The 21,784-nt window shown below is 40.9% G+C and overlaps 1 protein-coding gene across 2 annotated transcripts in view; it reads right to left on the bottom strand.

Annotated features, from left to right (window-relative positions):
• Window positions 1-21,784, bottom strand: part of CCDC91 (coiled-coil domain containing 91) — a 125,029-nt gene that overhangs the window by 94,757 nt on the left and 8,488 nt on the right. For both annotated transcript variants that reach the window (XM_081958005.1, XM_081958006.1), the window contains exons 2-6: window positions 12,246-12,288; window positions 8,678-8,759; window positions 5,546-5,670; window positions 2,757-2,933; window positions 2,429-2,533 (exon numbers count right to left, since the gene is read on the bottom strand). In XM_081958005.1, coding sequence (XP_081814131.1) covers window positions 2,429-2,533; window positions 2,757-2,933; window positions 5,546-5,670; window positions 8,678-8,759; window positions 12,246-12,275 — 519 coding nt within the window. In that variant the 5' untranslated portion in view covers window positions 12,276-12,288. The remainder of the gene's footprint in view (window positions 1-2,428; window positions 2,534-2,756; window positions 2,934-5,545; window positions 5,671-8,677; window positions 8,760-12,245; window positions 12,289-21,784) is intronic.

Genomic DNA, 21,784 nt, shown 5'->3' with positions numbered 1-21,784 from the left:
GCGTGACTAACTCCTATCGGGAGAAGCCACATCTGTGCAACTGATTAGCCAAAACGGAGAATGTTTATACCTGAAAAGGATTTCAGTGGAAACTTTTTATCTGATTTTCATCTTGCACGATTCGGGGGTGTTGTATGAAACTGAAGAATACCCTGTTCAAGTGAACATCTTCTGATCCTAGTTAAAACTAGTCGAAAAAAACTTTTCTTACATGCTCCTTTGGCCCACGCGGACTTATTCCACCACGATACATTGGCTAAGCTTCTACAAAGCCCCGAGAGCTTTTGCCTTTTTTTATACTCATGGTGAGATTCCCAACGACTCTTAAGAGTACCTACAGATTCATCTGGAAAAATACCAAGTCCCTGATTCATGCTGGGGTTTTTTTCTTCTTCTTCTCTTAGTTATGCAGTGCCAGAGCCAGCTGTTTTCTCTGAAAAGACGTTGCTGACAAGCTGTACGGCTATACTTTTCAGCTGACTTGCTATGTGGTCGCAGGTGCTGGTCCTAACACCAGAGAAGGCGAAACCAACATGGAATCCAGAACTAGTGGAGTTCATTCACTACCTTCTATTTCCACAAAGAAAACAAGCAACAGAACTGTTCTGACCGAGGCTTCCCAAGAGCATGAAGCAAAGTCCTTGTCCTGACAAAAAACCCTTTTATTAATTGACGGTGAATTCTTCTCATTCGCATCCAGCAAAGTCTTTCAAGGGAGGATTTACAGTCACAGACCTTATCTGGCTTGGAGAGCTGACAGGCCGATCTCTGCAAAACTCGGCAAGGAGTCTCAGAGAGTCACAAACCAATGAAGCAAACTAATTGTCTCTTGCAAACTCCACTCTCCTTTCGCTCCTCTCTTATTTCCTCTGGGAGGGGGCATTCATTGTCCACCTGTGGCCTTGCTCCCAAATCAACCCCTGTTCTTTAGCTGTTCCCTTCATCTGGTAACTGCTCATGCGCAAACTGGGAACAGGCTCCAGCTGTTCATCTGCCTCACTGATGTCTGACTCTGAAGGCAGCTGATAACTGGCATACGGCCCTGGCCTCATCTCTGCCTCTGACACAGAGCCCTCATCAGAGCCTTCCCCAGACTCCAGGACTGGCCCATGTTTCTCTCCAACCTCCTGCCGGAACCTGCTGCCAGCTCTGCTAGCTACTTGTGGGCTACAACAAGAACTCCTAAAAGTTTGGTTCCCTTATTCCTCTGAACTCAAGCTTCATTCTGAACCCCAAAACAGGATAAGATCCTTAGCCATGAAGGTTCCTTGGAATTTAAACTAGGTTAAGGCAGGAGATTTTGAACAAATCTTTGAATTAAAACCAATCCATCAGTTATGGGTTGTGCTTATGACGACTTTCTGATATGGATCCATCTTCCTATTTCACATTTCTGTGTTTCCCTGCTTTTCTGTATGAAGAAATTGACCCCAATACACTTTTTCTTTTTTTAGTTCTCAATACAGCGATGGGATTTTAAAGACGGTTGTATAAACCACAATGTTTTATTTTATTTATTTATCAAATTTATTGGCCGTTTTACTGTACGATAACTCGGAGCAGCTTACAATATTAAACTAGACATGTTTTAAAAGAGTAGTAAAGGAGGTTATAACCAGCACAAACTGCTAGGTAAACTGAATGACATACACTGTTCTAATTAGCTATGTACCCCGTAGTTCTTTTTTAAACAGATGCATTTGATTTTCTACTAGGTGATAACCCAGCATTGCCAGGGTATGTATTTATTCCAGTCTTGTTATTAGAGGGAGCCCCCTTGTGGAGTACTGCGAAGCCGTTACCATGGCAACTCCACTGGGCTGTACAATAGAAGCCATTTTAAGGCACAGCAGTCTATTTCTTAACAGAACTTGAATCCAAAATACACACTATCACTATCAAAAGTACTGTGACTTGACACTATAGACATAATCAGTCCTTTTCATTTCAGCAGCCCAGGCGTTCCAGAGTTATGCTGGAACACACACACACGAGGATAACCCCCCCCCCCCCCGAGGGGTGTTAGTGGTGTATTACTCCCACAGTATATATTTTCCAGAGAGTAAGTCATCTGCGTACCAAGTTTGGTTGAAATTGCTCGAGGCGTTCCAGAGTTATGCTGGAACATACACACACACACACACACACATGTATGTATGTATGTATGTATGTATGTATGTATGTATGTATGTTACAACCCCTGGTATGCCCAGTAAGGGTATGGCTAGCTGATGAGAGCTAAATAGCTTAAAATAGATCTATACTAGTCTCCCTTTATTTATTTATCAGCACAAATACAACATGTATGTATGTATGTATGTATGTATGTATGTATGTATGTATGTATGTATCATTCTTTATGGTTAGGCCTATAAATTACCAGAGCAATCAAGAACATCCTCGGCAGATAAAAATCTTAAAACGTTACCTGGAGTTTGTTGTATATATCCTTATGTGAAATTAATTTATCGTCTTTTTCTTTCAGGTAATTGGTTTCCAAAGTCCTGTGTTTTTCCAAAAGATCTTCTAACTCCTAAAAAAAAGGACGACTTATATTAAAACATATCTCTTTTATAATTGTCAGCTACGCTTGACACTCAGTGTCCAACTTACAGAGTCCAGCATGGCATGGCTGACTCAGGAATTCTGGGAGTCGAAGTCCACAGGTCATAAAGGGGCCATCGTCCCCCACCCCTGCCTAGATCGACAACCAAAAAGACACAAATGGAAGATTCTAGAAACTTGTAGCTGCTTACCTTTTTTATTCTAGCTTTTTCTTCATCCGCTGTCCGAAGTTTACATTCCAGAGTGGAAAGGGTTTGTTGGAAATGCTTTTCAGAATCACTCAGTCTTGGTTTTGTATCAGTTTCGTCGTAATGGGACGATGCTCTTTCCGGGCTTTCAGACAACGGAGGGTCGATGGATGAGGGAACCTGTTTTATGGAAGACGCAAAATAGTGAGATAGACAGGTGTTAGATTTAATCATGTGGTGTTCAAACACAAAAACAGTCCTAGAATTATAACCATTCGTTTAGCAGCTGTCTGAAGTTAGAATGGCATTGAAAAAAAAGTGACATGACCCATTCTCGCACTTACGAACATCACGGCATACCCACAGTCACGGGATCAAAATTTGGGCAAAGTGGCAACCGGCATGGATTTACAACACCTGTAACCATCCTGAGGTCATTGGCATTTGGGACCTTCCCAGCTGGCTTTCAACAAGCCCAAGACACTAGGGGAAGCTTCGTGACCATGCTTCGTGACCATGTGATTCACTTAACAACCGCAGTGAACTGCTTAACAAGCGTGACAAATGAAACACAAAATTGGGTATGACTCAGAACATCAACCTTGCTTAGCAAAGGAAATTCTGGTCCCAATGATAGTCGTAAAGTCAAGGACTAACTGCACTCCTAAATCCGTGATGGTGAATCTATGACACATGTGACACAGATGGCACACAACCATCACCCCAGCTCAGCTCCACTGCGCATGCATGCGCGCCTCCTGCCAGCCAGCTGAATTTCGGGTCTCTTCCACACATGTGCAGGGGGTGAGACATGCAGGCATGCACAGGGGGCAGGGGGAAGTGCAGGGTGGGGTGGCATGCCCCTCCTGCAGCCTGTTTCTGGTCCCAGAAGGCTCTAGGGGAGCCTACTAGGCCCAAAATGGGGCGCAGGGGGAGTGCGGCCTCCTCCGTGGCCCGTTTTTGGTCCCACACATGCATGCACAGGTGGGGGGGGGGTGTCACGCTCTTTCGCAAGCAACAACAAAAAGGTTAACCCTCACTGACATAGAACATAGAATAACAGAGTTGGAAGGAGCCTTGCAGGTCTTCTAGTCTAACCCTATGCTTAAGAACGAGACCCTATGCCATTCTGGGCAAATGGCTCTCCAATACTGCATCCAGTTTTGGTCGCCACGATGTAAAAAAGATGTGGAGACTCTAGAAAGAGTGCATAAAAGAGCAATAAAGATGATGAGGGAACTGGAGACTAAAACATATGAAGAACGGTTGCAGGAACTGGGTATGACTCGCTTAGAGAAAAGAAAGACTAGGGGAGACATGATAGCAGTGTTCCAATATCTCAGGGGCTGCCACAAAGAAGAGGGAGTCAAGCTATTCTCCAAAGCACTGGAGGTTAGAACAAGAAGCAATGGCTGGAAACTAATCAAGGAGAGAAGCAACTTAGAACTGAGGAGAAATTTCCTGACAGTTAGAACAATTAATCAGTGGAACAGAAGTTGCCTCTAGAAGTTGTGAATGCCCCAACACTGGAAGTCTTTAAGAAGATGTTGGATAGCCATTTGTCTGAAATGGTGTAGGGTTTCCTGCCTGCAGGGGGTTGGACTAGAAGACCTCCAAGGACCCTTCCAACTCTTCTATTGTGTATTGCATTGCATTGCATTGCATTGCATTGCATTGCATTGCATTGCATTGCATTGTATTATTGTATTGTATTGTATTATTGTATTGTATTGTATTGTATTGTATTGTATTATTGTATTGTATTGTATTATTGTATTGTATTGTATTGTATTGTATTGTATTATTGTATTGTATTGTATTGTATTGTATTGTATTATTGTATTATTGTATTGTATTGTATTGTATTGTATTGTATTGTATTATTGTATTATTGTATTGTATTGTATTGTATTGTATTGTATTGTATTGTATAATATCTCCTTGAAAACCTTTAGTGTTGAAGCACCCACAACTTCCGGAAGCAAGTCCTTCTAGCGATTAATTGTTTGCACTGTCAGGAAATTTCTCCTTAATTCCAGGTTGGATCTTCCTCTGACGAGCTTCCAAAAATTCCTACTTGTCCTGCCTTCAGGTGTTTTGCAGAATAAGTCGAGCCATTCTTCTCTGTGACGGTCCCTCAAGTACTGGAAGACAGCTATCATATCACCCCTAGTCCTTCTCTACTTACAATTTTTTTACAACTAGTTGATAACCGGTGTTGTCCGGGTATTTATTTATAGGGGGAAAATGTCCAGACCAAACATAATTTTTAATGTTGGATTTCCCCCCCTTACCAGAGGGAGCCCCCTTGTGGAGTACTATGACGCTGTTACCATGGCAACTCCACTGCGCTGTACAGTAGAAGCCATTTTATGGCAGCACATTAGAAGCCATTTTAAGGCAAAACAGGCTGTATCTCAACAGAACACACACCCCGAAGGGTGTTAAGGGTGTATTACACCCACAGTATTTTTCACGAGAGAGACAGTAAGTCATCTATGTACCAAGTTTGGTTGAAATTGTTCGAGGCATTCCAGAGTTATGCTGGAGCATACACAAACACACACACACACACACACACACACACACACAGAGCTATTTAGATAGATAGATAGATAGATAGATAGATAGATAGATAGATAGATAGATAGATGATAGATAGATAGATAGATAGATGATAGATAGATAGATAGATAGATAGATAGATAGATAGATAGATAGATAGATAGATAGATAGATGCATTTAAAAAGTATTTTTCATGCATAAAAAAACAATCATAAAATGATTTTACCTGCTCTTTAAGATCAGCTTCACTTAAAGTATTGGGTGATAGTTGAGGGTCTGGAGGTATATTAGCCGGAGCCTCTTTTGAGAGGAGCTCGGCAGAAACTGTTGGTGGTACAAGAATTTCAGGCACTATTGGTAAAAACAAGGAAGAGAAAGGAATGCAAGTGAAAGGAAAGGAAATTCAGTAAGACATCTGTTTTTAAAAGCTTGTATCTTTCTGCAAAGCTAAAAATAGCAACTTGATGTACTGGCCAAAGGAATTCAACAAATTACCATGAATTACAATATAAATAAAACACAAATTTGCTTACTGAAACTACTGCGAGAAAATTTAGGATAATATGTTTGTTCTGCATGTCTTTACTTATCAAAAATCGTTTATCATTTACACATGAAACAGAGGTGGTATGCTGCCAGTTCACACCAGTTTGGGCAAACAGTTTGGGCGGCGGTGCGAGGCTCCGCCCACCCACCCTGATGTCATCAAGGACCTTCTCAGCATGCGTGTGCGCTCCCACTACCGAACCAGTAGTGAAGAAAATAGAATACTATCTCTAGTGTGTAAATGTAAAGAAACGTAAAGAAATACATATTTCTTTTTTTTAATAAAATAGTACCCATACTCATAAGTTTCCCTGATGTAAGAGAGCATAAGAGCAAGCGAACATCGTGAGTGAGAGTTTCAAATCCTTTTATTTTGTAAAGGAGAGTTCGCCATAAACATTCCCAAAATACAATGCATATTTTTACGCATATATATTTTGGCAAGAACATGCGAGGAATAGAAAAATGCTTCGTAAAAAATAATTGTCTAATTTTTAAGGGTAAACGATCCCAGTTAAATTGATACATTTAATTTTTTTTTTTTTAAAGTATATCTGCTTTTTAAAAAAATCAAAGAAGAAAGGTTATGGAAGCAAAATAAATGTATAGCAAGAATTCTATGCATTCTGCAGTTATGCTGATTTGGAAAATGGCTTAGGCAGTAGGCCAAGCAGATATTGCTTAATTGGCGTTGTCTACCCTGCACAACCCAGAGTGAATTTGCACGATGTCTAGGTTTTTTTCCCCCACATTCTATACAGATAGAAGGATAAAATTGCACTAAATCCATAGCTCAAATCCCCATTCCGTCTCAGAATCAAACATCTAATTCTTGACTTCTTCTCCACAACACAACTTCTCACTAAGTAGTTCGCAGCATCTCACAAAATTGTTACAAAGATTATCGGGTAAGGCATCTTGAGAAACCAAGACAAATACTGTGTAATTTTATACTTATGGGGAAAATATACTGTAATAACCCTTATTATAAAACGGTACTGGCTGGAAACTTTATTTTATTAAAGTATTTATAAGCATGAGAATTTCACTTTACTTCTGAAACGTTCACGATGGTTGAACGTATCTTTCGTGGGATTATTCCAATCAGTTACACTGAAGAAACTCAAAGCTTGTGGAGTCTTTTAGAAACTAAAGAAAAGTCAAAAGATCTTTTTTTCTGGAAGTTGAAGTTCTCTCACCTTAAAGTTGCCAAGTTGGAAAAACACTGCCCTAAGATGTTTCTGCTATACCAAGGGTCAGCAACCCACAGCTCTGGAGCCGCAAGTGGCTCTTTTATCCCTCTAATGCGGCTCCCTGTCTCCCATCTGTTGTCTCTTCAGTGTCAATCAGGGCTGAGGATGGTTGCCATTGGTTGAAATTAAAGGAGGGTTCTGGCTGGAAAAGGTTGTGTTCTAATTGGTTGCCGGTTTGACAGCCACCTGTATAAATAGCTGTCAAACCGGCAGGCTCTGTTCTGTTCTAATAGTTGTGTTGATTAAAGCAGTTAGGTTTCAGTGATCACTCACCTCAGTCATATGTCCCTTCACAGGGAATACATAAAAGATCGGCGCCACAATTTGAGACAAACTTCCAATTTGGGGTGGGGGAAGCACGGCGCACCAGGAGGAGACTCTATGGCAAGGGGCGGGTTTTCTGGTCGTCTCCACAATTGATAGCGCTTTTGGTTAGGACAGGTAGAGAAAAAAGGGTGCCACGCTAGAAGGAGACTATAGTGGGGGAACCGGACTTCCGGTCAGCTCCAGAATTGAACGGGGGGCTTCCGGTTAGGACCCTTGTAGCTCCCGGTGTTTTCTTTTCTGTGGGAAACAGGTCCAAATGGTTCTTTGGGTGTTTAACGTTGCCAACCCCTGTGCTATATTAAGTAAACTAATCTATCTCCATCATAATCTATCTGTCAGTGTATGTGAGTATGAAATAAAAGGAAGGACTAATGTACCGTAATGTCAGGCGCAAAGTATCAGGACCATACATTATGTTGCCATTAAGATTTTTTGCTCAAGTCATTCACTAGAATCTAGTCAACTAATGGTCAGCACTAAACCAGAGTTAACAGAATTCAAGAGCGGCTGGATTTCGCTTGTGGGAATGTAATGATTCCAGACGGATTCCTCTCTTAACACCATCGCCAGTAAAGTGGTTCAGAAAAACTCATAATATTAATATTAATAATAATAACTATTAATACTAGCATTAAACAATGAGTAATTAGATAATGAAAGAATATGTTTTAATATAAGCATGTGTATTAAAAGTAGAATTACATGGATTGGATGAATGGAAGGAATGTGAATAGATCTACCCTACAGGTTCAAATTGTGATTGATATTAGAATTGTATATTGAAATACTGAACAATGAAACCATGAAGGATGAAACTTTAATATAGATAGATGTGAAGAGTTAAATAAGGGAAAAACGAATAAAGCAGCAGGTATAAGATGGAAGGCAAAACAGAAACATCTTTGAATACAACAGTGACACGAATAAAAGTTAGAATAGAAATAAGAGGGGAACAATATATATATTTTAACATAACAAGATATATGTAATAATAAGAGGGAGGTCCCTAAGTTGTATTAGACGTGTTTAAACAATATGAAATGAAGATGAAAATGTAATAGCTATGAGTAATAATATTATGTTTATGAGTACTAAAATGTATGATACCCAGGTATCACGCTGTTCACGCACTGATATGTATAAGCAATATAAAATAAAATAAACTTGACAAAACAAAAAAGAGAAACTCATAAGAAGTCCCACCCACAAATTACCTGTAGTTCTTTATTTACCTGTGGGAAATGCTGCCCAAGGAATAGCAGGAGATGTTGTCTGGGGTTCACCGTTTCCATCTTTAAAAAATATGTCTGCAGCCTGAAAGTGCAAGGCAGATTATTAAACTAGGGACCAGATTTTCTCCACTGCGCCATTATTCATTTGAAGAATTTCCAAGCAGTGCCATTCCACTCCATTTCCAGTTTGGTGTCCATGACTCCAGTACCTTCAGCCACATTTCTATAGGGAGCTCCACAACACAAAGGGGAATGCATGAGAATTTATTTAATTGTACTTGGATTGAAGTAAATCATATCTAGGGTTCCCCCCCCCCCTCAGACTATTCATGCTTTGCAATGTAGGCCTACATGGGGCCTTCGGCTCCCCAAATGTTGGTCATGGCACCATTTTTATACGATTTTAGTAGAAAGGCATTTCCGTGCTATTTTAACTTTTGCTAAGTCTGCAGTTTATTTGGTCTTAATTCGCATATTTATCTTTTAAGGAGCGTGTTAATCAATAATATACTAGGCCCGTGATGGAGAACCCATGGAACGAGAAGCCATTTCTGAGGGCACACAAGGGGTTGGCCTGTCAGCTCCAGTGTGCATGCGCGGACTGGCCAACTGATTTTTGGTCTTGATTTTTGGCCGTGCATGCGCAAAACGGAGGTTCGGGAATGGACTTCTGGTTTGCGCGTTGGGCTTCCAAGGAAGCCTCCTGAAGCCTCCGGAGGGAGAAAAATGGCCCAGCGGTCAACCCGGAAGTCCATTCCCGAACTTCCGGTTTGCGTGTCGGGCTGTTTTTCGCCCTCCCCAGGCTCCTAGAAAGCCTTTGGAGCCTGGGGAGGGCGGAAAACAGATCTACTGGGCCCACCGGAAGTCAGAACATGGGCCATTTCCAGCCTCCGAGGGCCTCCAGGGGGGTGGGGGAGGCTGTTTTTGCCCTCCCCAGGCTCGAAGAAATCTTTGTGCAAGTGCGCGGGGCAGCGAGGCGGGGCCACCTGTGCGTGCTCACGGGGCAGGAGGAGGGCATTAAATTATGGGGGTGGGCAGGTGAGCGTGTGCAATAGCGCATGCTTTTGGCACCCGAAACGAAAAAGGTTCACCCTCACTGTAGGGAAAACAATCACATCAAAATCTTCCTGGCGCCTTCAATAGATGAATTATATAAAAAGTATAGTATATAATCAAATGGTGTGACATCTTCCATCTGTTTTACTAGACAGTTACAGATTAGAGTTGGAAGGGACCTTGGAGGTCTTCTAGTCCAACCCTCTCCTCAAGCAGAAGATCCTGACCTGTACCATTCCAGACAAGTGGCTGTCCGGTATCTTTTTGAAAGCCTCCAGTGATAGGGCACTCACAACTTCTGAATGCAAGTGGGCCCTCCAGCAACCAGCGAATCTGACAGCAGATTCGGACAGTGAGGAGGTTGGGGAGGAACATGGGCCAGTCCTGGAGTCTGGGGAAGGCTCTGATGAGGGCTCTGTGTCGGAGGCAGAGAGAGGGCCAGAGCCGTATGCCCCAGTTATCAGCTGCCTTCAGAGTCAGACAACAGTGAGGCAGACAAACAGCTGGAGCCTGTTCCCAGGGTGCGCATGCGCAGAGTTGCCAGGCGAGGGGAACAGCTAAGGTACAAGGTTCGACTCGGGAGTAAGGCCACAGGTGGAGGATGAATGGCCCCTCCCATAGGGAATAAAAGAGGAGCGAAAGGAGAGTGGAGTTTGCAGCAGACAATTAGTTTATTCCTGCATTCTTGCCATGTATTGTAGCATCTGAAAAATATCAGCCTGGCCACTCTCCAACCCTGATAAAGGTCGGTAATTGTGAACTATCTTAAAAGACTGTGGACCAGGACTGTGCTGGAGAGGAATTCACTGTAAATTAAATAAAAGGGGTTTATCAGGACGAGGACTCGGCTTCGTGCTGCTGGGGAAGCCTAAGTCAGAACCACCCCCAACTTCTGGAGTCAAGTTGTTCCACAGGTTAATTGTTCTCACTGTTAGGAAATTTCTCCTTAATTCTAGGTTGCTTCTCTCCTTGATTGCTACTGCATGAGCATTCGAAAGTTCCCTGTTGCTTTATCCTGATTGGCTGTTTATTTATGCCAAAAAATATTTTTCTTATATAAAAATGTGAAGTTTGGCATCACTTTATATGAAACATTGGCCCAACAGTCAGGAAATTCACTCTCTTGGCATGACCCACCCACCCCCACCGGTATAAACCAGCTTCCTGTATTCCTAACTTTTGGCACTCTGTTAGGGGGGGGAAAAGTGTGTGGGAGAGATGAAATGCCACCCCCACAAAAAAAAATGTGGCTCCGGTGACTTTATGCAATCAACCAGACCCAATTTCCTTCTGCAGCCAGGATTTCTGACTCTGAAGAACCTTAAGAAGACCTCCTTCAACGAAAGGACCATCCTATCAGGAGGCAGGACTCTGGGCCTCTGACAAAATAGGTCACTTTCAAAACACAAGAAGAAGCCAATTTGGTAAAGAGGGGAAACGAATATAAGCTAGTCTGCGAAAGCAATCAAAAGATTGAAGCTAAAGATTCCTCAGATTTATTGTCCCGTTTGGAACATTTGGAGAAATGTTACCTACTGATATTTAGAGTAGTATTTGAATGCCCCCGGGCATTTCAAGTAGTAAATTGTGCTTTCTTGACCTTCTTAACAACTGATAAAACCATAATAAAAGTTACATACATTAGAATCTGACACATGACTAAATGATTTACACTTGCTACTGAGGGCTAGAGCCGTGATGGTGAACTTGTGGCATGCAGAGTCCTCTCTACGGGCATGCCCCAGTTCAGCTCTATCATGCATGCGTGCGCACCTCCCACAGACCAGCTGATTTTTCAGGTCTCTGCCGTGCATGCGCGGGAGGTGGGGCGCATGTGAGAGATGCGTCCACATGCGCTGGGCAAGGAGAGGTTTGCTCGGAGGAGCACGGGGGAGCCACGGGGGCCCCCCGCGGTGTGTTTTTGGTCCCAAGAGGCTGCCGTGAGCCCTACAAGACCCAAAATGAGGTGCGGGGAGAACAAAGGGGGTACGTACACATATGCAGGGTGTCGGGGGAGTGCGGGGAAGTCATGTGCACATGCCCAGAGATGCAGAGTGCACAGGGGGGTATTGCACGCGCATTGTATTATGAGTGCAGGCTCGTGCACACTCTTGCGTGCATCCACAAAGGTTAGCCATTACTATGCTAGTGTATCCTACATAGCTTTAATTATTGAAAATATCATGGAGAGGAGAAGGAGAGAGGAGTGGGGAAATAGAGAAAAGAAGGACGACAGAGGGAAGAAAGGAGGTAGGGAGGGGGAGGAGAGGGAGAAGAAAGTGATGGATAGGGTACAAATTCGGTGTATGGAGAGCAGACGAGCCAATAATCATTTTTGGGAGTTGATGGTAAGACGAATTGATGTACACATTTAACAACATAATATGATGTTGGTTAAGTAATAGTATACGTGGTTATTTGTTATAAAAATGAAAAAAATAAAAATAAAAACTTTATTAAAAAAAGAAAGACAATATCATGGGCGAACATTTCAATATTCCTATTTCCATACCTCAAATCCTCCAAAGTAGTCGTCGTCCATTTTTCAGGAATGCCTAGAAAACAACACACTGTTAAGAATTAATGTCTCCTTCCTACTCATAATTTATTTTCTTTTATATATCATAAATTTACAACAGAACTAGTTTGACTGGGTTATTATAACTGCCTTCAAAATCGAGATTTAAGAGTTAACAATACAGTTACTAATGAAGTACAGAACTGGGGAAAACAGAAAGCTCAGTTACATCCTATGAACATTGCTATTTTTTTTAATCGGACCCTCAATATAAAGATATATTGCTTGGTTTTTTGTTTTTTTTAAAAAAAATCAAAACACTAGGATGGTTCAGTATGTTGAATGAAAAATGTAGAACACCTCTTTTCTCTTCAAGTATAAGTAGTCCTTGAGTGATGACCACAATTGAGCCAAAAATTTATGTTGCTAAATGAGACATTTGTCATGTGAGTTTTGCTCTGTTTTACGACCTACTGCAGTTGTTGACTTTAGTAAACCGGCCGTTAAGCGAATCTGGCTTCCCTATTGACTTTGTTTTGTCAGAAGATCGCAAAAGGGGATCACGACGTGACCTCGGGACGCTGCAACCGTCATAAATATGAACCCGTTTCCAAGAATCTGAGGACTGTGGTGGCGCAATGGTTAGAGTGCTGTACTGCAGGCTACTTCTGCCAGCTGCCGGCTGCCTGCATTTTGGCAGATCAAATCTCACCAGGCTCAAGGTTGACTCAGCCTTCCATCCTTCCGAGGTCGGTAAAATGAGGACCCAGATTGTTGGGGGCAAATAGGCTGACTCTGTAAACCGCTTAGAGAGGGCTGTGAAGTGGCATATAAGTGCTATTGCTATCTGAATTTTAATCAGGTTATCATGAGGATGTTGCAAAAAGGTCATAAGTCACTTTTTACAGTGCCGTTGTAACTTTGAACGGTCAACCGTTGTAAGACGAGGACTACCTGTACTCAGTAGTTGCTAAATGAAAGTTTGTAAGTCAAGGATTATCTGTTTCTTTGGTTGCTAACAAAATGTAAATACCTATTTAATTCAGCCTGGCTCCTGGTGACTGCATCTATGCTCCCTCGGCTGTAGAAACTGACTGAGTGACTACTATCTCTTGGGTCAAACTATACTACAAGTTATTGCTGTGAAAAAAATATGTACAGTGCCTTCTACTCTTGGATGAAAGGCAGGATACAAATCTAGTAAAGATATAAAATTAAAAATACCTAATTTGGAAGTGCATCCACCTGTTAAGAAAAATAGATAATGGTACACAACATTTTAGGTAGATTAATAGGATGAAAAGGACAATCTCATTACTATTCTTCCCTATAACAGTTAGCCTGTGTTTATTCATGACTTCTATGGAAGATATATTTAAATAAGCAATTTCCTGCCAGCTGCCAGTTTATACAAACACAGAAATATTCCTTCAAAATTCCAGATGTGCACACCATTCTTAAGAAATTGCCTAGCCCTTATTGAGCGAATGAAAATAGACGCTTATTCCTTTTTCAGAAACTTAAACTTTCTTGGGTTGTTAATTAATACAAAATGAAATAAATACGAAATACGAATTTATATATTATATAATTTATAATATATATTTATATATTATAAATATATAAATTTATATAATATATATATATATATATATATATATATATATATATATATATATATATATATATATATATATATATATATATATATATATATATGTTTTCGTAGATTTTCACGGGTGTAGGTATGCTGGTTTTGTTGTATTCGGGTCTTTTCCCGTGTAAGGTTGAGATTGTCTTTGCAACGTTTCGGCAGGATCAAGCCCACAGCTTGAAGATGGCAGGTGTGATCCTGCCGAAACGTTGCAAAGACAATCTCAACCTTACACGGGAAAAGACCCGAATACAACAAAACCAGCATATATATATATATATATATATATATATATATATATATATATATATATATATATATATATATATATATATATATATATATATATATATATATATATATATATATATATATATATATATATATATATATATATATATATATATATATATATATATATATATATATATATATATATTATCCTCCTGATAAGGAAGCGAGCCTGTGGCTTAGTGGCTAAGACTCCTGCCTAAGATATAATACAGCCCAGGTTCAAATCCCAGTAAGGGTATGGCTAACTGATGAGAGCTAATTAGCTCGAAATAGATCTATACTAGTCTCCCTTTATTTACTTATCAGTACAAATACAACATACATACATACATACATACATACATACATACATATATATATATATATATATATATACACACACACACACACACACAAACACACATACTAATATAGATTCCAAAATATCTGTAGTTTCAAAAAAAATTCATTGTTGATTTACTGAAAGTTGGTGAGTTCAGGAAGGTACCCCATCTCTTAGCCCCCACCCAAATTAACAAGCAATGGAACATCCATCACAGCTCTAGGACACACAATGGCAGGATAAGAAGTAATGGGTGGAAACTTGTCAAAGAGAGATTCAACCTACAAGTAAGGAGAAGATTTTCTAACAGTGAGTGCAATTATTGAATGGAATAGCTTGTCCTAAACATGAAAAGGATCAGCAAAAGTTTAGACTTCAACTAAACTAATTTTTCAATGGAAGAAGACCAGGTTAAGGGACCAACCTTTCTTTCCACAACTGTCAGGCGTGAAAAAACAAGAACAGGAGAGGAATTTCGAGGCAATACAAGTAAATTTCATGCTACCTATACGCAAGAATCTGATGTACTAACAGTCAAGCGAAATTGGTGCTAGATGACAGTCAATGGAATTCACAGATGGGACTGGATTTAGGTCTCTCGTGGGAACATAAGTATTCTAAACTGATGACGCACTTAACCCCTCCACCTGGTCAGCTCCTTCAACTAAGATCAAATGGAGAATTACTTGCTTGTCTTATTCTGTCTTCCTTACCAAAGTGTCTGGTGAGCTTCATATTATTAGTCTTGAGCTAGAACTTCTTATTTGTAGTTTATAGAATCAATTTCTTAAATACTCTGAAAGGGAGACCAGTTTGACTGCAAACTGTTCCATCACTGCAGTTGATATGGTGTTTACATTTTATACGTTTTTTTGCTGCACCTTGATAGACTATATATATATAGTCTATCAAGGTGCAGGGAGGGAACTCACTACTCCCCCTTTCTGTCTATCGGCTCACTACAGGAGACCATCCAGCCAGAAAACCATATTTTTAATGTTGCCTTTTTATATTTGTGTTGTATTTGTGCTGATAAATAAATAAAGGGAGACTAGTATAGATCTATTTCAAGCTATTTCGAATCCCAGCAAGGGTATGGCTAGCTGATGAGAGCTAAATAGCTTGAAATAGATCTATACTAGTCTCTCTTTATTTATTTATCAGCACAAATACAACACACACACACACACACACACACACACAAATACATGCCATCTTAACCTGAATTTTGTCACAGAAAAATTGAAAATCTGAAAATAAGTATTGTTATTTTTCTTCAACTAAAAGATGAAGCACTAAAAAAGATTTAAAAGAAAAAACAAGATAATGTTTCTCAGACAAATACTGTTTCCTACTTCTCCTCTCTAACTCTACGGATCTCACTCTTAAGATGTTGCTCACTTTAAAAAAAATATTGTAGATGTAAATGGAAATGCATGGGACGCGGTGGCTCAGGGGCTAAGACGCTGAGCTTGTCGATCAGAAAGGTTGGCAGTTCGGCGGTTCGAATTCCTGGGGCTGCGTAACCGAGTAAGTTCCTGTTACTTGTCCCAGCTTCTGCCAACCTAGCAGTTTGAAAGCATGTAAAAAAATGGAAGTAGAAAAACAGGAACCACCTTTGGTGGGAAGGTAACAGCGTTCTGTGCGCCTTCGGCATTGAGTCATGCTGGCCACATGACCACGGAGACATCTTTGGACAGCGCTGGCTCTTCGGCTTTGAAACGGAGATGAGCACATGATTTAGGAACGACTAGCACATATGTGCGAGAGGAACCTTTACCTTTACCAAAATGGAAATGCACGGCTACCTTTTTCAAAATAAGCTGCTCTGTAACGTAGATAACCATCTCTATGTCTCCAAATGGCACAAGATTATAATGAAACTCAAGAGCGCATTTTTACTTTCAGCAACACAGAATGAGAGACGAACATGGGAAAAATCAGAATTGCCTAGTCTGGAGTAAAGTTACTTCGAGCAAGCTATCCTTCATCCCTTTACCAACTCCAGATGTTCCATAATTATTTACAGCTTAGGCTGGCTAAATATAGATCTAAATGTTATTTTGTGCGATTTGACATGCATTAAAAAAAATCCCCCCAAGACTTTTAAATGCTACAATTAATTCTTAGGGATATAAACTACAAGTGAAATAACGCTCAATGACAGCACACTTCTGCTTATTATAAAGAGACTTAATAAGGAATTATTGCAACACAGCAACAAAAGAAAGTTCTGGTTATAAATATGCTGATTTATACTTTGATGCTTTTGAGATGGTTCCCCCCCCTCCCCATTTTTGAAATATTTTAGGTAGGAGAACTAAAAGAGATCAACAAGAAACAGAGCTTTTTAAAATCAATCATCACTCAGTCGTAGCATATATATCACAGAAATGCATGTTCATTTTTTTTATCTTAAAAGAACCCCAAAACAGTGTTTCCCCCTGTTTTCTCTATATTACCAGATCTTAGTCCTAATTCACAAAATGTAAACATTCTATCCCAACAAGAAGCTACAGCATTAACTTGGATCTTTCCCTTTTAAAAACGCTATAAAAATCTTGAGTCATGCACACACGTGTATACAGCATGTTAAAATATTTCAATTTCCAAACTGAAAAAATATATATATCACACAGTGCTGGAAACATGATTTCTTCCTGAACTGAACAATTCCCCTTACAATAAATAAAGGAAAAACACACACCAGTATGAATATTTTTGTATGTTAGAGCGACGTGAGTTTTCAACTGCGGGAAATTAAGATCCAACATCACCAGGCATATTTTCCTTACCCCACATTCTTAATGGCATTGCTAAACAGAAAATAGTCACGCTTGATTTTATCCATCCATGGATTGGTTTCCTTTATACTTATGCACTTGGAAAAAACAATTGCTACCAACTTGCCTTCCTGTATACTGCAAAAGTCAAAAAGAGGGCTGTGAAAATATCTACAGACCCCTCGCATCCTGGACATAAATTGTTTCAACTTCTACCCTCAAAATGATGCTGTATTATTTATTTATTTATTTATTTATTTATTTATTTATTTATTATTTATTTATTATTTATTATTTATTATTTATTATTTATTATTTATTATTTATTTATTTATTTATTTATTTATTTATTTATTTATTTATTATTTATTTATTTATTTATTATTTATTTATTATTTATTTATTTATTTATTTATTTATTTATTTATTTATTTATTTATTTATTTATTTATTTATTTATTTATTTATTTATTTATTTATTTATTTATTATTTATTTATTTATTTATTTATTTATTTATTTATTTATTTATTTATTTATTTATTTATTTATTTATTTATTATTTATTTATTTATTTATTTATTTATTTATTTATTTATTTATTTATTTATTTATTTATTTATTTATTTATTTATTTATTTATTTATTTATTTATTTATTTATTTATTTATTTATTTATTTATTTATTTATTTATTTATTTATTATTTATTTATTTATTTATTTATTTATTTATTTATTTATTTATTTATTTATTTATTTATTTATTTATTTATTTATTTATTTATTTATTTATTTATTTATTTATTTATTTATTTATTTATTTATTTATTTATTTATTTATTTATTTATTTATTTATTTATTTATTTATTTATTTATTTATTTATTTATTTATTTATGCATGCATGCTTCTAGACCGCCCCCTCTCCCAGAAGGGACTCGGGGCGGTGTACAGTCCATAGAGAATATCACAAAAATACAATAAAAAATTAAATATTAAATATGTACAGTTTGGAGGAGGTTAAAATGCAATTAAAAGAACTGTACAAAGCTGAATAAATATAATTTTTTAAAATCCCTAAAACAGACACAACAGATTAAAAACCCTAAAATAACCAGATAATAATACATTTGCCAGGAGGGACAGTTGTAATTATGCCAGGCCTGCTAATCGGAACAGGTGAGTGTTCAATTTTTGCCGGAAGGAGCGGAGGTCAGAAGTGGTTCTAATGTCGGGGGGGAGGTCATTCCAGAGGGTTGGGCCCATCACAGAGAAGGCCCTACTCCTTGGTGTCGCCCGTTGGCATTGCCTAGTGGACGGCACCAGGAGAAGTCCCTCCCTGTGTGAGCGAATTGGCCGCAGGGATGTATGTGGGAGGATGCGATCCCGCAAGTAACTAGGTCCCGTGCCATGGAGCGCTTTAAAGATGGTAATCAGCACCTTGAAACGCACCCGAAAAACCACAGGTAGCCAGTGCAGCTCGCGCAGGAGAGGTGTTACGTGGGAGTACCTCGTACTCCCCATCACAGCCCGCGCGGCTGCGTTCTGAACCAACTGCAGTCTCCGGGCGCGTCCCAAGGGCAGCCCCATGTAGAGAGCGTTGCAGTAATCCAGGCGGGACGTCACCAGCGCATGAGTGACCGTGCGTAGGGCATCCCGGTCCAGTAGGGGGCGCAATTGGCGCACCAGGCGAACCTGGTGGAACGCCCCCCTCGCCACGGCTGCCACATGGTCATCCATTGACAGCCGGGCATCAAGGAGGACGCCCAAATTGCGCGCCCGTTCCACAGGGGGCAATTGTTCGCCCCCTATGGCCAGCGATGGAATCAGCTGGCTGAACCGAGGTGCCGGTAGCCACAGCCACTCGGTCTTGGAGGGGTTGAGTTTAAGTCTGTTGTCCCCCATCCAGACCCCGACGGCTTCCAAGCACCGGGACATCACTTCAACAGCCTCGTTGGGGTGGTTTGGTGTTGAAATATACAGCTGAGTATCATCAGCGTAGAGGTGATACTCAACCCCAAAACCACGGATGATCTCACCCAGCGGCTTCACATATGTGTTGAACAGGAGAGGCGAGAGGACCGACCCCTGTGGCACTCCACAAGTGAGTGGCCTCGGGGTCGACCTCTGTCCCCCTGTCAACACACATTGCCTCCGGTCGGAGAGGTAGGAGCCGAACCACCGCAAAACGGTACCTCCGACTCCTATCCCCTCCAACCGGCGCAATAGGATACCATGGTCGATGGTATCAAAAGCCGCCGAGAGGTCTAATAGGACCAGGATAGAGGAACAACCTCTATCTCTGGCCCTCCAGAGATCATCGACCAACGCGACCAAGGCTGTCTCTGTGCTGTGCCCGGGTCGGAAGCCGGACTGGCGTGAGTCTAGATACTCGGATTCGTCAAGGTGTTGTGGAAACTGCTGCGCCACCACATTCTCGACAACCTTCGCTAAAAACGGAAGGTTGGAGACTGGACGATAGTTAGCTAGCTCCATTGAGTCGAGTGCAGGCCTCTTAAGTAAGGGTCTCACCACCGCCTCCTTCAAGGCGGCTGGTAAGGATCCCTCACCCAATGAGGCATTCACCAGGCCCAGAAGCCAGCCTCGGGTCACCTCCCAAGATGCCAGTACCAACCAGGAGGGACACGGGTCCATTAAACATGTGGTGGGTCGCAGCCGTCCACGCAACCTATCCAAATCCTCGGGGGCAACAGAATCAAACTCCTCCCAGGATGGTCTCACAAGACTCGCTGTTGGCGGCCCGTCCGGTCCACTGAGGGGGGCCCATCTGCTCCGGATCTGAGCGACTTTATCCTGCAGATATTCCCCAAACTCCTCTGCTCTGCCCTGCAAGGGTGCCCCTTGCGTCCTCTGTGACAAGAGGGAGCGGGTCACCCTAAACAGGGCGGCAGGGCGGTTATCCGCGGACGCAATAAGAGCAGCGCAATATCTACGTTTGGCCGCCCTTAATGCCACAAGGTAGGTCCGTAAATAGGCTCTTACCTGTGTTCGATCAGATTCGGAGCGTGAGGACCTCCACCTGCTCTCTAGACGTCTCCTATGGCGCTTCATCACCCTCAGCTCCTTGGTATACCAAGGAGCCCGGGTGGGTCGCTGCCGCAGGAGAGGTCGCAAAGGCGCAACCCGGTCCAAGGCCCCAGCCGCCGCCCTATTCCAGGCGGCCGCTAGGTCCTCCGACCGAGCGCGGGTCAGGGCTACAGGTAATGGCCCAAGCTCCATCTGGAACCTATCCGGCTCCATCAGGTGCTTGGGGCGGTACCAGCTTGGACCATCTGGTCCCGCCTCCTCGCGGTGGGGGGTAGCGCCAGGGAAGTCCAGCCGGAGACATGAGTGATCCGACCATGACAGGGGTGTAACAACAAAGTCCCCTATACCCAGATCACTCGTCCACTGCTCAGATAGAAAAACAAGGTCCAATGTGTGGCCACCTTCGTGTGTGGGGCCCTGAATTAACTGGCTGTAGGGCACTGCACACCAGAACAAACTAGACACAAGGACAGTTTTTTTCCGAACACCATCACTCTGCTAAACAACTAATTCCCACAACACTGTCAAACTATTTACTAAGACTGCATTACTATTATTCTTCTCATCCTTCCTAATACCAATCTCCTTCCACTTATGACTATAACCTTGTTGCTTGTATCTTTACGATTTATATTGTTTTATTTAGTTTCCTAGTATGATTTGATTGCTTATTTTGTATCCTATGACTATCACTAAGTGTTGTAGCTTCTGATTCTTGATGAATGTATTTTTTTAATGTACACTGAGAGCATATGCACTGAAGACAAATTCCTTGTGTGTCCAATCACACTTGGCCAATAAAGAATTCTATTCTATTCTATTCTATTCTATTCTATTCTATTCTATTCTATCCTATCCTATCCTAGTCCAGTCCAGTCAGTCCAGTCCATTCTTATTCTTATTATTTGCTCTTGTTCTGTTCTGTTCTGTTCTGTGGTTCTGTTCTATTCTATTCTATTCTATTCTATTCTATTCTATTCTATTCTATTCTTCTATTCTATTCTATTCTATTATTCTATTCTATTCTATTCTATTCTATTCTATTCTAGCCTAGCCTAGCCTAGCCTAGCCTAGCCTAGCCTAGCCTAGTCCAGTCAAGTCCATTCTTACTCTTATTCTTTGTTCTTGTTCTGTTCTGTTCTTTTGTTCTATTTTGTTCTTTTCTATTCTATTCTGTTCTATTCCAGGTAAATCACGTAACATCTCAAAAAGGCCATTTCACAAATGGTCCCACATTTCCTGGGCTTTATGAGATTGGAAATCCAAACCCCTGGGCTGGAAGCCGGAAGAAGGAAGGACAGCTGGAAATGCAGCGCGAGCTGCACTGGCTGCCTGTGGTCTTTCGGGTGCGTTTCAAGGTTTTGACCACCATCTTTAAAGCGCTCCATGGCATAGGGCCCAGTTACCTGCGGGATCGCGTCCTCCCACATACA

The sequence above is a fragment of the Natrix helvetica genome, assembly GCF_964273705.1.
Source record: "Natrix helvetica genome assembly, chromosome: 6".
In the NCBI taxonomy this organism is placed as follows: domain Eukaryota; kingdom Metazoa; phylum Chordata; class Lepidosauria; order Squamata; family Natricidae; genus Natrix; species Natrix helvetica.
The sequence above is the reverse complement of the archived record's forward strand: the minus strand, read 5'-3'. Positions and strand labels throughout refer to the sequence as shown.